The sequence below is a fragment of the Brassica rapa genome, chromosome A02 (genome assembly GCF_000309985.2).
Source record: "Brassica rapa cultivar Chiifu-401-42 chromosome A02, CAAS_Brap_v3.01, whole genome shotgun sequence".
NCBI classification, from domain to species: Eukaryota; Viridiplantae; Streptophyta; class Magnoliopsida; order Brassicales; family Brassicaceae; genus Brassica; species Brassica rapa.
The window spans coordinates 30948975-30965190 of NC_024796.2; the positions used below are offsets into that span (position 1 = coordinate 30948975).

A 16216-nucleotide genomic window follows, 5' to 3' on the forward strand; every position below is an offset into this window, starting at 1 on the left:
ATTTCACTTACACGTAGACGTAGACAGTGTTGAGGATGTACCTCAGGGCACGTGTGCGACAACGTGTTCGAAGTGAATCTTTGATTACATCATCTACTTGTAAGGCCCATATAAAGCCCAAGCTTTCTACGATAAAACCCGTTACATTCACCCAAAAAAAAGAAGATAAACCCGTTTCTTGGGACGTTGACAAATAGGTCTTTATTTGTTTGACATACGATAAGAATTTTGTCAATTGCATTGGATTATTATTGGATCTTGTAATTTGTAATTCCCAAAACGTATCGTAATAAAAGTCAATGGTCCAGTTTTCTGAGATAGAGGAAGAGATGCGACGTGGCATGTCTCATTGTCTTGAAGCATAACTACCTTTGATTAATCACACGCACCCTTCTTAACTCCAAGCACTCTTGTTTAATGTCTGCTTGTTTGAATGTCATTGTATGATTATGTACTTTTATATTTTATATACATAGCAAAATAGTAGGATATGATTTAACTTCGAATGGATGAATCAGAGTACTGTTTTCTATTTTGACCCAAAAAAAGAGAGTAAAGTTTTCTGTTTTTTCAGAATCGAACTTTGTTGCAAACTTGCGATGATTATACATTTTGATCAAAATATTATACTCAATCCGTTTCGTTTTGTGTCATTTTGGGTTTGTATATACAGATTAGTAAAATAATTAATTTTATATATTTTTTATATAAAACACAATTACATATATATCTAACCATATTTCAACCAATAAAAAATAAATTGCAGAATAAAATTAATAAATTTTGCATTAAAAATCGAAAACGACAGATAAAGTATTGGTTAAAAAGTTTTAAATTTTTTTATCTGAGAGACTTGGTTCTTTTTGGCTTGTCCTGTCTATGTATAAAAAGAAGTAATATAATTGAATTGTTTAGTCGCTTTGCTACAATCATACAAGTTAACAGTAACAAATCGCACAAAATAAATCATATCAGAAAAAGAAATAAAATGTTTATTGTATGATCTTAGTGTACTTATTATTCTGTAAATTTAGACATTATGATATCAAGTGTGGATTCTCGGCGAGTGATTGGGATGTCAAAGAATCAAGCCAGTGAGGAAACCAACAAAACCTAACAGACAAAAAAAATATTCTTACAAGTGGTGGGAATATTTTTTGTTTGAAAATATAATTATTGCTTAAACTGTGGGTAACAGCTTAGACATTCGCTTCAAAAGGGAAATGAAAATATTTATGTAGATATGCATTATGATAGTTTGAATATATGAATAATGGCACAATGATAATATTAATATAAACTACCAAACCAAGTGTTATGATCAGTTAATTATGAGTTTTGATTCTCTACATGTGTTTATCATTAACATTGCCTTTTGTAGAACAATACATATATATATATATATGTGTGAATTTGATGTGATAATGTTTTATGATATTGATTTGATAATAGAAAAGAAATGTTAAAATAAAATTATTTAGACGAGCATCAGATATATCGTAATTGTTTGCTTTATTTTAATGAAATTATATGAAGATCTTTTTGTTTTTCTTAATTTTATTTTATTTTGTTGTTCATCGGATATATTCAAAAATTAAGCATCCTGTAGATTTAATGTTTGGAATATTTTTTGTAAATCAATGGTTTTTTTTGTCGGAAATCAATAGGCTTGTCATATTTGAGCACCTTACATCATGGGGTAATATCCCTGAAAACAATTTTTCTTTGTTTTGTTCATCAATTTTTTTTTTAATATTTAGTTAAAACTTAAAAGTAAGCAATAACATGGTGTTTTAGATATGTGTAATGGTCAATATCAACAGTGGTAAGGTTATGCTAAGGGTTTTTAAATTGTGATTTTATAAAGGGAGGGTCTAATCAGTATAATACCTTTTCTGATTTATCACGATATCTATATGAAAATGTTCCTACATTCACCGATATTTTGTAAATATATCACTTTATACTTATTTTCGTATATATATATTTTTTTATAAGATTTGACTGGTTAAATTTATAGAAGATCATTAAATCAACCACTCAATTTTTATTAATTAAACATTTAAGGAATGCAAAGGCTCCTTTTCTTTTTTGAGACTTGGCTCGGCTGGCTCCTTTCTTTTAAACTTCCAATAATGTTTTGTTTTTTTGCTTGTTTGTTTTATATATATATACTCTGAACAATGTAAATCATTCAAACTCTAATATAACTAATGTAATTATAATCAACCAATGAGTCCATATATAGTTAGGCAAAAGATTTGAAAGCTTTAAATTCCATGCAAAATTTATGGCCGTATTGAAATGTAATCTAAAATTAATAAGTTTTTTTGGCTTAAATTTAAATATCATTTCAAAAATAAATATTGATGCTTTATAAAATATGAATTATAAAATATAAGATTTGTAGATCAAAATTTATGTAAGTCTCTGAAATCTAATAAAGATTGATTATGCAATACTGAAATCGTTATGAAAATACTTGAACAATAGTCAATATATAATTCATTATAGTCAATCGTTATGGTAAAAATATATGATAAAACAATAGTTCGTAAAAAATTATAGTAAACATATGTATTAAACTTAAAATATATTTATGAAATTATTATGTTTATTTATGAAATTATTATGTTTATTTTTCTAAATAAACAAGTAAATAGTAATGTTTTTTTGTCACAATGTAAATAGTAATGTTAAGCACCTGAATAAAACTACTAATCGTTGTAATCAAAATAATCTGTTTTCTTTGATAATACTATATTATTATTTATTATTCAATGGAAATTTAAATAAGTAAGAAATCATGGATAATAGTTTATCATAAATTCGTATTTAGGAAAATTAACAGATTAGCATTTCTTTCGTTTTATTTTAGTTGTTGTTGTAGAGTAAAATTTTTCTGTTTTAAAATAAATGTCGTTTTAGAGTTTAAATGCACAATTTATTAATTTTATAATTTTTAAAATATTGGTTTAAATGTGATTAGATATATAGATAATTATTTTTTATTATAAAATGTACAAAATTAATATTTTTTAATATGTATGCACAAATTAAAAAAAAATGCAGAGAAAATATTGTTTAAAAAAAAATATATATCAAACAAGTGAAGAGTACGTGAAGATGTCAGATCTCGGGATTTCACTTCAAGATTTGATCTTCGGAGAAGCAAATCTAGGCAACTACACAACAGCTATGAAATAGAACGACAATGACCTCAACAACTACACAGCCACCTCTAATCCCTAAAATAATTAAATCCGTGAAAAAGCATAATCTAAAAAGTAAATACTTTAATAAGTTTTGTAGTCAAAAATACTTTGTAAGCTTATAAAATCTCTATTTATACAAATTATTTCGATTTGATCTTAGAAGCTTTTCGTGATACTTGAGAAAATTGATTAATATATGCATAACTTAATTGAGTTCCAAGTTAATGGAAAAGTATCGATTTTTACGAATACAACAAAGTTTAGATATATTTTCAGAAACCAAAGAGTAAAAGTTTTACTGTTTTGCACTGTGACTGTAGTTGTAGTTCGTGGTTGAACTGAATTTATCTACCCGACCAAACTATCGATCAATCTAAAAATGCTACTATATTAAGAAAAGAATACCAACCATAAAAAAATAGGTAAATTATTATAGAATGCTATTATATCATTGATATTCCATAAACTATAATTATCAAATTTTAACTAGTTTAAAAAAAGTTATATGGTTTATTTGGGTATTAGAAAGTGACGAAATAGCAAGTTCTTGTCAATGGCTAGATGACAATAAGCGAATGGTTTCCTCTTGTCTATGATTCACCTTGTTAGTCCAGACCATAAAACAAATCAAATCAAACATAGATCGAAGAATTGTCAAAAAAAAAAAACATAGATTGAAGAAAAGTACAATGAATACGATTAAATCAGGAAAGGGATACACACATTTTGTTCCATTTACTAAATTTAATTTGGTCTCACAGATCATTGACCCGGTCAAAGACTGTGCTCTGTTTGACAACTTCTGGTACATGTCTCTATTAATCATTACCAAATGTCACTATTCCACATGTAATTACGCATTTTTGTACATATAGTAACACACGATTGAATGTACATACTAGCCTCTCACTGAAATTCTACTGTTTTTAAATAAGTTCTCTTAATATAGATAAATTTTCTTATAATAAAATATCATTTTAGGTGTATAAAGGAGCTATGGTTATTGCTTGTATCATTTTCATATAGACTAACAACTTATCTTTTTTCATAGACTAACAACTCTTTACCTAAAATCAAGAGCTTTTACTCTATTATCAGTTAACTATATTTTAAAAATCATTTAAATTTTTTACCATATATATAATATATGTATCTACTACTGCTAATAGTCAATGTTGGTAAATTCCGTCTACCATTTCTTTTATTCCATTCACATATGAAAACAACAATACTTATTAGAAGCACTCCTTGAAAAGTAATGATAATGAAACGAATTATACGTATGTGTATATATAATTATATATTCATGCTTAAACAAAATCCCTGTTGATGTAAACAAAAAGCTCCATGTTCTTAAATTTTATTACTGTTAAGTCATTCACATTATCAATTTTTGAATAGTTGTAAGTACGTGCTATCTTTTAAAAGAATATTTTGATTATAAGCAAACGATCAAACGCATAGTTCGAGCACCCTTACTCTCTGATATTTTTATACACTAAGAGCATCTCCAAGGGGACTCTATTTTTTCCTCTATAATTTACACTAAAATAGAGTAACTCTATTATAGAGTTGAATTTGCTCCAATGGTTCACTCTATAATAGAGTTACTCTATAATAGAGTGAAATATAGAGTATTCTTGTTTTTTTACTCCAAATATAGAGTGAAAAAACAAAAATACTCTATATTTCACTCTATTATAGAGTAACTCTATTATAGAGTGAACCATTGGAGCAAATCCAACTCTATAGTAGAGTTACTCTATTTTAGAGTGAAATATAGAGAAAATTATAGTGTAGCATTGGAGATGGTCTAACATGTATTAGCCCTAGTTTCAAGTTTCAAGTAACGAAAAAAGGGGAACAAAAGGTAAAGAGCGTTAAAAGTAAGAGTAAAAAAATGAGAAGAAACTGTCCACTTTTAATTGGTTTTTCTTTCACACACAACCATCCATTTCAATTCCGTTCACACTCTCTTCCTCTTTTTTGAAGTTTTTCGCAACCAAAATAATAATCATAACCCTCTCCATTATTTCTCATTCCTCTCGCTAAACCATCATCATCATCCTCTCTCTAGCTAAGCCAACATCTATCTTTCTCTAGCTCTCTCTCTGCCATGGATTCCGGCAACAGTAGTAGCATGCAATCTTCAAGCGGTGGTGGTGGAGGAGAACAAGAAGAGTACGACTCACGCGCCGATCAATCAATCTCTGCTTTATTCAACAACAACAACGCAACCACCGCCGGTCAAACACAGCTTGACTCTCTCATAGCTAACTATCTCAACACCGGTTGGTCAACAGATAATCCACTCTGGTCAACAACGACCATGAAGCCCACTGATGGCTCTACACCACCAGTCTTCTTCACAAACCCACTTCAACAAGATCTGAGAATAGTCTCAAACACAGACACAAGTAGTCCCATTAGTTCTGTCCCTACCGACAAGAAAAACGGTCTGGCGGTGACAACACGGATTCCTAAGAAGAGATCTCGAGTCTCGAGACGGGCACCTACCACTATTTTGACCACTGACACTTCAAACTTCAGAGCCATGGTTCAAGAATTCACTGGTAGTCCTTCAAATCCTTTCGCTGGATTATCATCATCATCCTCTCCTTTTCCAAGATCAAGATCTGACCTATTCGGCCCTTCTTCTCCTTCATCATCCTCACGACCCTTGAAACCCTTTCCTCACAAGATTACCCCACCACCATCAACCAGTCATCGTTACCTAACTCCTCCTTCTACATATTATCATCAGGGTCATCTCCTTAACCTGAACATGCAAACCATCGCAAACCCTTTTTTCAATAACCACGTGGACGTGGGAACAAACTTTGGGGGGCTTCACAACATTATTGCCTCTTCATCCTCGTCGATGGCACAGCCAACCCTAAACACTATGCATGGACTGGACAAGAATTCTGACACCGATAATGATCCTCTAAGATCGATCAATGGTGAAGAGCAATACATGGTGCAAAGATCCGATGGTTACACACCGCCCGTTGCTTCTGGATCGGAGAATAATTTAGCAGCGGTGAGAAATAAAGGTATGAAGGAATTATCATGGATCTCTCCTTCTGATTAGATTCAACCTAACCTTTTTATTGCATTATGATCGTTTTTATTATTATATAGATATATAAAAAAATGGAATAGAGAATCTCAGCGAAAATATTTGATGAATGGAACATTAATTAGTGTATGGAAATATTTTGGAATCTCTTATGTTCTAAAGTTTCTGTGGTCTAAATTAACAATGACTTTGTATATATTGGAACAATGTTATTTCTTTCTTATTAATGTTATTGTTATATCGGTTTTGCTCCGTTTATTAACTGTACTGGATTGGGTGTGTTTATATGTAGAAGTGGGTCTATATAATATATTTGATTTTGAACATCGGCTCGAGGTTTCTATACTTTAAAATTCTATTTAATTAAGGGAAGGATGCAACAAAGAGAAAGGTTTATCAGTTTATGTCACGAGGGACCCAAATATCATGCTATAAAAATGTTAGCTCTCTTGATACTAGGGTTGTGTATGAACCCTAAACAAAAGAACATTGCATTGGTTGTTATTTTATTTCACCTAGGGTTATTAGTTTATTTACCTATAGATAGAGTGATTGGTGGCGAGATCCAGGGAATCTTTAGCCGCCGCTTATCGTAAATTTATCCTCTTATTTTTATTTTAAACTCACATAAATTAACACGTCCTTCATCTATTAATCAATAATAGTAACAGTTTCCCAAAGAAACTATATTTTTACAAATTTATAATTTTTATTAACTTGAAAGTTCCATATCCGAATACAAAGATGTATTAACGATATTGGAGGAAATATACAATCACATTAACTCGTCGTGTCATTGTTATTCGACAGTAATCGTACTCGTCATTCAGTACGTCACCATGCCCGTAATTTCTTTAATCATAGTCGTCGTCATTAAACCAAACTTCGATGGTTACACTTACATCTATGGGGCATTTTAAAATTAGTAAGCAAAACAGAAAAGGGGAAAAAGTTAGTGAGCAAAGTTGCTTTAATCACACAGAAACTAATCAAAAACTGTTCATTTAGTTATGATGTCAGCTTCTGCTCGTTCTTTATTTTCTCAAAGAAATGGTGAAAGAGTTTAATCGTGAATAATAGTTTAGTTAATATAAGATAATTAATCTTGATCATATAACAACCATTCACTCTCACAATCGATCGATTTGCGCTTTTTAAAGTGAAAAGAAGGATGTCATGCCTAGACGATGGCGTTGGGGGGAAGTAGGGTTAGTTTTTTTATATTTTCTTACAAGAATCCCTCTGGTTGATGATATAGTGAAGATCTTCTATTCTTTTGTAGTACCTTGAGGTAAATCAATGGTTTTGTTCTCAATTCTCATTAATTCAAAATATCTCTGTTTTCTATATATATATATATAAATTGCTAGTTGAAAATGTTAATAAAGTAAGCAACTCAGAAGAGGAAAAACAAAACTTTCTGATATATCTATCAGTTTTGTAAATTATAACATAGAAATCTAATGATTGATAAAACATGGATTTTTGTGAAAATAAAGCCATATCTTTCTTTATATCTTCTTCTGGAGAATGGAAATCCAAATGATTAGGCTAAGGATTTTAGAAGATTTAGGGGGCAAACAATTATAGCAGTTTTGTTGTTTTGCAATGATGTTTCCACGTTGATAACTTGATTATCTACATATATATATCTACATATATATAAAATCATAAAATGTTGTAGCGAATAAATGCATTTTCAATTAAAGCAATCTTCAGATGAAAAAGAAGTGTATAATGCGTTTTCCATAGGCATGACGGGACAAAGCCTTTTTAGCAGTAGCTACGCCCCACTATTCTCTACTTATTTCGTAAAATTGAAAAGGTAAAAACCTTTTTATGCATTAGATCGATCACACTATCATATTTCTATATGCGCAGGCATATATGATATCCCCACTAGTAATCAACTATACGTAATATTTGGAACATATAATAACGTTTTAAATCAAGAGGTTAGGTTGTAGTTTACGAATTAAGGGGGCCGTTAGTGTCGAATTCATGTATAAATTGGACAATCATCATATCCATAAAGTAGGGGAGATGTCAACTATATCAGATGATTACTACTCTAGAGGTGGACTAAATATTTGTAAAATTTTTATTCGATTCATTATTCGTTTAGATTTGAACAGAAAAATCTTGATATTTGTAATTTTGCGAAACAAAATATATACTAATATGCAATATCTATACAAGATAAAGAAAATCACATATACTAATATTTTTAGAAACAAATATTTGAAATCCGTTATATACATATATATATACATATATTTAAAAAATTATATATATAATATTATATAGTATAATATCTTAATATTTTTACAATATTTTATTTATTAAATATTTTATATTAGCTATTAGAAATTTTAAAAATAAATATATTTTTTAATAAATATGACTATTTATATTATTTGGGATTTAAAAAATAATAATTTTATTTGTATGGATTAAATCGATATCCAGTTAAAAGTTAAAAAAATTACGGATATCCAGACACCAAATATTTGGATGGCTACAAAGTGTATCGAATTGGATAATTGATTATTCGGATAAATACTTAAAAAAAAAATCGAATATTCGATCTTTATCCATCTTTAATTACTAGACTTGTTCAAAGCATTGGTAAATAATTTTTTATTAATAAACTTATAGTATATAACTATAAATCACTTAATAAGGCACATAAAGTTTTGATCAGAACCCAAATTAATCCTGGAACGTGTAATATATAGCATGCTTTACTCTACTATCAACTGCTTGACAATAGTTTTAAGAGCAAAAATGAACTAGAGCAAAGTAATGCCACGTTTTCATATATTTAGGTTCTAGTGTTAGTCAGTTGATTTTTTGGCATCGATTTTGATTTTTTAGAGTATTTTTGTGTTCAGTGTTCATTATGTTGGATGCGGTCAAGATTTTACATTTCACAAAACTTTACTTGAATTTCAAAGCTCAAGTTTATAAACTCGTGGGAAAATATCTTTACTTTCTATGAAGTTATCTCAAAACTATTTAGCTTTGGGTCTGAATGCTACATAAGAATGATTATTTTAAAACTACTTTCCTTTGGGTCTGAATGCTAGATCCCGTTGCCATATACGAATGATTAATCTTAAAACTATTAAGCTTTGGTCTAAATGCTAGATCCCGTGACTCAAATATAAATTAAGCCCATTTGATAAGATAAAAGCCCAAGACGAACATTCGTTGATTTTTGTTTCCTGCTGCGTACACGAAGTAAGAGAACAGCTGTTTTCTCCCCTGCGATTATCGTTACTTGTTTCTAACTAAAGGTTAGGACTGCAAGTTCATCTTCTCCTTCTCTACCTATCTCCTCTAGACTGATTGATATAAGCTCACCAAGCTCAACAGCACTCACTCATCAAGCATTTGGTTTATACTGATACATACAAACAAGACTACTTACACATTAGTAAAGCTTGGATTAATGTAAATGTTTATGTTACAAAATACCCATAACACATCATATATTTACATCACTCGCGCTTTCTTTGTCATTTCTTTTCTAGTCAATCATCATCACAAAGTTACAAAAAAATACATCACAAACATTTTCCAAATTTTTCTCACTATACAAACAAAGCATGAAAGAAGAAATAAAATGTGATTAGAAGCCAGAAGAATTCTGAGTGACCATTCTGTTCCGACCACCACCACCCCTAAACCTCGACCGTATCGACCCGTTCGAGTCAAGAATAACTCTGTCCCAATCAACCGTCCCTTCGCCATCATCCTCCTCCTCCTCCGGAACCCTCTCCCTCATCAACTGAAGAATCTTCTTCGCCTTCTCCCTCGCCCTCTCCGTCCCCCTCTCCTCAACCTCCTTCAACACTTCCACCACCCTCGCCTCCTTCGCCAACCCCTTAAACCTCAAACTCTCGTGACTCAACGCGAACAACGCCGCCACGCAATTCTCCCTCGCCGCCGCCGAGGACCGACTCTCCTCCCCCCTCCTCTCCTCCTCCTCCCTCAGCTTCCCGACAAGTATCCCCACCGCGTTAGCATCAAGCATCGCCGACCGCCCTTCGCTACAACAAGCCAAGTTACATATAACCAAAAGCGCTCTACTCGCTGACTCGCCAGACCGAACCAACGAGAACAGAACCGGAACAGCTCCAAGCCTAACAAGCTTCAACCTATTCGTTTGGTTTAAAGACAAATGATACAACGCTAGACCCGCGTCGTGGCGCGTGCGGTCACTCTCGGCCGCTCTAAGCGCGTGGAGAAGCGGCTGAAGCGCGCCTAAAACTCCTATAGGCATTTTATTATCGTCTTCCAACGAGAGACTAAAGATCGAACCCGCGGCGTGCTCTTGCGCCTCCTTGGAACCTGACTTTAAAACATCTATCAATAAAGGAATGAATCCTAACCGTACGATCGTTAGCTTGTTGGTCTTCTCGAGAGATAGATTCACGAGAGAAGCTAGAGAGTTCGTCTGCACTAAGCTGTATCTAGACACGATCATGCTCTTGAGGAGAGCGAGGATCCGAGATGAGCATAGCGAAACTCTAGCTTCGTCTTTCGTCCGAGTCATCTTCCTCATCATGATCAACCCCTGCTCCTGATCGAACACGTCGGAGCTTTTGAGCTTGTTGTAGATCTCTTCCTCCTCCGGCGAATTCGCGGCGGCGGAGAATTCGATTTCGGAGGAGGAAGACGAAGGGGAGAAGCAAGCGGGGCGGGTGGTTAGAGGGAGAGGAGTAAATGGGCTTTGGGCCACGATCACCGATTCATCAGAGCTTGTCGAGTTGAAATCCCCGGTGGGCTTTCTTCGGCCCATTAGGTCAGAGTCTGCGTGGTGGTATATCACGGGAGCTCGGTCCGCCACCGCTCTCAGCAGCTCCTGCTCCGACACGCGGATCTCCACTTCCGACGGCGGCATCTGGTGGCGGAGATTGGTTTCCACGGCGGAGTAATCCGGCGGTTGTGGTCGTTCCACGCCGACGGAGTCGCACCAGCCGTCGATTGTTGATTTCATGTTACGGTTAGGGATTACTGTAGAGAAATCCGGCGGATTTTCGTTAAGGTCATTGAGTTTGGGGATGAAGCCTAAGTCGCGACAGACTTGGACGCAGACACGTTCGAAGGTTTGACCGGAGGAGACGACAACTGGGTCGGACATTATTGTTTTTGAAATCGGACATATGAATTCAACTGGAGGTTGTTGTTGTTGTTGGTTCTGTTCCTGTCTTGATGAAGAGGATCTGTGGCTGAAAGGGTTCCATCTGAGCCGTCCGCTCTTACCCATCTTCTTAACAAAATCAACGGTGAGGAATTGATGGTGAGGAATTGATTTTGGGGGAGAAATTAGGGTTTAGAATCCATGTTTGTGGAAGGAAGAGGAGATGAGGGGGTAAAGAGAGTCGTCTCTGTTCTTCCTCTTCCTGAACTACTGACTTTTTCTTTTTTTTTTTCTCTCTCTTTATTAAATTTTAACTTCAGACATGTATTTTACAAAATCTTGACCGTAGATTAATATGGTGGACCATTGAATATTGAATTAGCTCTCATAGTTCATGCATTCTTTATAACCTTTTTTTTTGGCTTTCTTTTTCAGGGTCAATTGTTCAGATAACTAATTAGAAACAAATCTGAATATTAAAGACTTGATTGAAATGAATTTTACATTTATATTTTTTAATTGTAAAATTAAAACTGTAAAAAAGTTTGTAACTAATTTTGCTATACGATTTCAACTGTAGGTTTGAAAAAATTTAATGATTTATATTTAAACTTCTTAAAGTCAAATATAAGTATTTTAGATGTTTTGTTTTCTACAACTAAAAATGAATAGGATATAAAAATATGTTGTTTTAAAAAATAAATTATAAAGCATGATTAAAAAAAGATCTATGGTTTAAAAATTATTTGAACTGTAGAGAGACTCTATAACACTTCTAAAATACTTACCAATCAACCTTTAAAAGTATTTTACATTTGTTGTGAATGTGAAATTTGTTTTGTGAAATTTAATAATAAATTCAGAATAGTAACATACTTCAGATAGATGTGTGATAAAGGACCAGACTTAAGATAGATTATATTACCTAGTATTAGTAGGCTAGTAACATACTTCAGATAGATGTGTGATAAGGACTAGACTTAAGGCTTACTGGGATCTTATTCTGGACTGTGTTGGGCTAAAGAGCCAATTACTATGTCTCTTATGGACTGTGTTGGGCTTAAGAGCCCATTATTATGTCTATGTGGCTTCTGTATCTAGCTTGTTTCATGGTTAGTATTTAGAATACATTCAAACAGTTTCTTCTGGTCCTTTTTTCATGAAGCTCTTAGTCAGGAGAAAATCTTTGACGGATATGGGCAAATGGTGCATTATCGCTGCAATGGTGGACAACCTCCCTGTAGAATACCAAGCCGGTGGGTGTTCCTTCAGGACCATTGATACCACCTCTTTCGCAAACGTCTCTGCAGGTATTGGCTTAACGTTTTGCGACAAAAACGCCCTTTCACGGATAGCTTCTTGGAAAGGCTTATATAGTTTCAGCTCAGGTAACTTGTCGAAGCTCGATATCCCTGAGTCGGATATGTTAGATTGAATACCTCCTGGGACAATGTTGATCACATCAATCCCAAATGGCCTAAGCTCCAACCTTAGAAAAAGAAATAACAAACAAAAATATGATAGTTTTTAGATAATATGATCAAGCAAGAAGAAGATTGATAAGAATCAAGAACCTTAAAGTGTCTGTAAGAGCATGAAGAGCAGCTTTTGATGCAGTATAAACCCCTGCCCATGGTCCTGGTGCCATTGTGCTGATACTTCCTATGTTCACAATCTTTCCTTTCTTCTTTAACGCCATGTGAGGTACAACAGCTTGTGTCATCCTCATGGAACCTGCAAAAAAAAAAAAAAACTTTAGTCAGGAATTTTAACGAACACATTGTGATCATAAGAGAATTTGAGACATGTTTTAATTTACCGACCGAACACATTGGTGTTAAAGGTGTGCTCCATGGTCTGAATTGGAATCTCCGCGAGTGGTCCTATGCATTGAACTCCGGCGTTATTGACCAGAACATCGATTTGACCGAACTTGTCGATAACTTCCGACAAGACTTTATTCACGTTATGTTCTGACTGAACATCGAGCTCTTGTACTAAAAACTTGGGATCGTTCGCCAAATCGGCCATCGTGCTCTGCGATCGACTCGTCGCCACAACACGACAACCCTTCGACGAGAACTCACGAGCCAGCGCGTTGCCGATTCCTCCGTGTGAGCATCCTGTGATGAGCACCACTGGCATCTCCTCGCTGCTTCCCATTCTTAACTCAGATTAAAAAAGAAAAAGGTTTATTCTGCACAACAGAAAATATGATGCTTCTTTTATGAGAAATCCAAAATTTAAGGATCGAACTGCAATAATTACGCCGAAGTCTCTCAACACATGAAATGGATGATGAAGTTTTAAATGTTACGTTTCTTCCCCTAGAGTTTTTCAACGTAAGGAGCGTGGTCCCCTGAGATTTGTTTTTATTAATCAAATCATATCCAAAGTTTGATTAAGTAAACATAAATTTACATTTGATTAATTCAGTTATTTACTTATTTACATAAACTCAAACAAATACATAAAAAAGCAGAGAAAGGAAATTAGATTATGATGAACAAAGTGGAATCTAAGCAGAGAAGAAGCCATGTGAGATGGCAAGAGCGAACTGAGATTTAGCTTCAAACTTCTTCATCAAACTCTCTATCTTCTTCTCGTTGACTCCTATTGTCAACTTCGCCGGAACATTCTTCCACCAATCAAATTCCAACGACGCTGATTTCGAATCCGCCGTCTGTCTCACCCTCCGCTCATACTCCTCCGCCACCAAAATCGCTATGTCCGCCATGTCACTCTCTCTCTCCTGCTTTCGGTTATCTCCGGTTATTGCTTGTCTCTCTCTTTCGTGTTTGGTTATCTCTGGTTCCATACCAATAGATAATATTTATACTGCCTTGACGTGCGGCTTTGGATAAGGTTCGGTCTGTATTTCTCTTATTTTAAGTATTTTTTTATTAATATAAAATTTGGTTAATGGTTTTATAATCGCTCCCAATCTGTTGGTACCGGTGGTTTTCGTTGGCAGGTGGACACGGTCGGTTTTACTTTTACTTTTCTTTTTCTTCCAATGGAAATGTTTTTAAAATTAATCAGTGTTTATCGTCGTTAATAAAACCATATTAAAAAATAAATCAGGGATTATCTAAGATAAAATATTAGTTTTCTGTGGAAGATTGTTGAGTGCTTGCTTACCAAGGTCTGTGACATGTCATTGACGTATGAATTCTCTGTATAAATATTAATTATAGTAGTTTGATTGTTGAGTGCTTACCAAGGTCTGTGACATGTCATTGACGTATAAATTATCTGTATAAAATACTAATTCAGTGTGGAAGGTTGTTGAGTGCTTACCAAGGTCTGTGTCGTGTCATCGACGTGCGGAACTAAAAACTATGGGTCATAAACTGGACAGAGTGACACTATTCTCTACGGTTGAGAAAAGACGGGTGTGTCTAGGGGTGGGCGTTCGGGTACCCGTTCGGGTTCGGATCGGGTATTTCGGATTTTCGGGTATTTCGGTATAGAGGTCTAGAACCCGTTCGGGTATTTCTGTACTTCGGGTCGGGTTCGGGTATTTTTAGTTCGGATTCGGTTATTTCGGATCGGGTTCGGATATTTAGATTTTGAAAAAAAAAATTAAAATTTTCATTTCTCAAGTTTATTGTATTTAAAAATATAACTTTTAGTTAACTATTTTTTTATTTTTAATAGATTGAATGGTTAATAGATTTGGACATAACATTTTAAAACTAAAAAGACACTAATTTAGTTATTTTTTTTTTAATTTTGGATATAACTTTTTGTTAATTTTTGAAATAAAAAACTTGACATGCATTTTAAGTGAGTAGCAAATCATTTTTTCCGTAATTGTATGTATATCATATGAACTTAAATTATGTGTAGTATCAATATAAATATTTTATATAAAATGAGAGATATAAACTAGAAACATAAGGTTAATTATACATATGTTCGGTTATCTTCGGATATCCATTCGGGTTCGGGTATTATCCGTTCGGGTTCGGGTATCCAATCTCTCCTTATTCAATACCCGTTCGGGTATTTTGCTACTTCGGTTCGGATTTCGGTTCGGTTTTTTCGGATCGGGTTCGGGTGCCACTTCGGATATCGGATAAAGTGCCCACCCCTAGGTGTGTCTTTCAGTTTGTGTTCCACACTAAAATTGCTTTAAGCCCATTTGTAAAACTAAACCCATTAGTAAAATTTAACCCATTTGTAAAATTATACAGATGATTGTTTCCAACTTAATTATATGGGCCTATTTCGATGAAGAGCCTCACATCGGTTGACTACATGGTTTATGATCGTTCTCTGCACTCAAAACGGATTTCTTTACAAAGGTTACAGTTAGAGTTCAGGGATTATTACGTTCTTTTTTTCTTTTCTTTTTTTGTAACTGGAATATTACGTTCTTTCCAAGAATTGGTTTCTATATTATGTCTGTATGTCTTAAGTCTTAACTATTGTGAACGTAAAAATCTGTAAAACAAATAAAATAAATCCTGATAAATTTGAATTTATAATTAATATGAGATCTGATTCAAAATACGGTTGTGTGCATGACAAAGAATATAATCTGAAAGGAAAGTGAACGTAGAGAAGAGAACAAAGTAATCTTAAATCGTGATAGTTTTGTTGTTATTCTTGAACAGGCCAAAGTCTTCAACAATTGCGACGATTAGGAGTTTTTTTTCTTTTCTTTTGTCGTTGTTGTTGAAGAGGCAAAGGCTTCGACGTTTAGGAGTCTTTTTGTTGTTTTGTTTTGTCGACTATTAGGAGATTAATTTCGACTATATAACC

The 16216-nt window shown here is 33.6% G+C and overlaps 4 protein-coding genes across 4 annotated transcripts; 1 reads left to right on the forward strand and 3 right to left on the reverse strand.

Annotated features, from left to right (window-relative positions):
• The first annotated feature begins 5053 nt into the window (after window positions 1-5053).
• On the forward strand, window positions 5054-6623 carry LOC103855283 (calmodulin-binding protein 25). Its single transcript, XM_009132247.3, has one exon. It carries the CDS (start codon window positions 5332-5334, stop codon window positions 6307-6309), a length of 978 nt encoding a protein of 325 aa, XP_009130495.1. The 5' UTR covers window positions 5054-5331; the 3' UTR covers window positions 6310-6623.
• Window positions 6624-9723: 3100 nt separating this feature from the next.
• On the reverse strand, window positions 9724-12537 carry LOC103855284 (U-box domain-containing protein 38). The gene has a single exon (XM_009132248.3). It carries the CDS (start codon window positions 11570-11572, stop codon window positions 9932-9934), a length of 1641 nt encoding a protein of 546 aa, XP_009130496.1. The 5' UTR covers window positions 11573-12537; the 3' UTR covers window positions 9724-9931.
• Window positions 12538-12542: 5 nt separating this feature from the next.
• On the reverse strand, window positions 12543-13659 carry LOC103855285 (short-chain dehydrogenase RED1). Its single transcript, XM_009132249.3, has 3 exons — window positions 13270-13659; window positions 13021-13180; window positions 12543-12935 (listed from the first exon to the last, which is right to left on the reverse strand). Exons 1-3 carry the CDS (start codon window positions 13607-13609, stop codon window positions 12578-12580), a joined length of 858 nt encoding a protein of 285 aa, XP_009130497.1. The 5' UTR covers window positions 13610-13659; the 3' UTR covers window positions 12543-12577.
• A 170-nt stretch (window positions 13660-13829) lies between these two features.
• LOC103855286 lies at window positions 13830-14629 on the reverse strand. The gene has a single exon (XM_009132250.3). It carries the CDS (start codon window positions 14262-14264, stop codon window positions 13965-13967), a length of 300 nt encoding a protein of 99 aa, XP_009130498.1. The 5' UTR covers window positions 14265-14629; the 3' UTR covers window positions 13830-13964.
• Between the last annotated feature and the right edge of the window lie 1587 nt (window positions 14630-16216).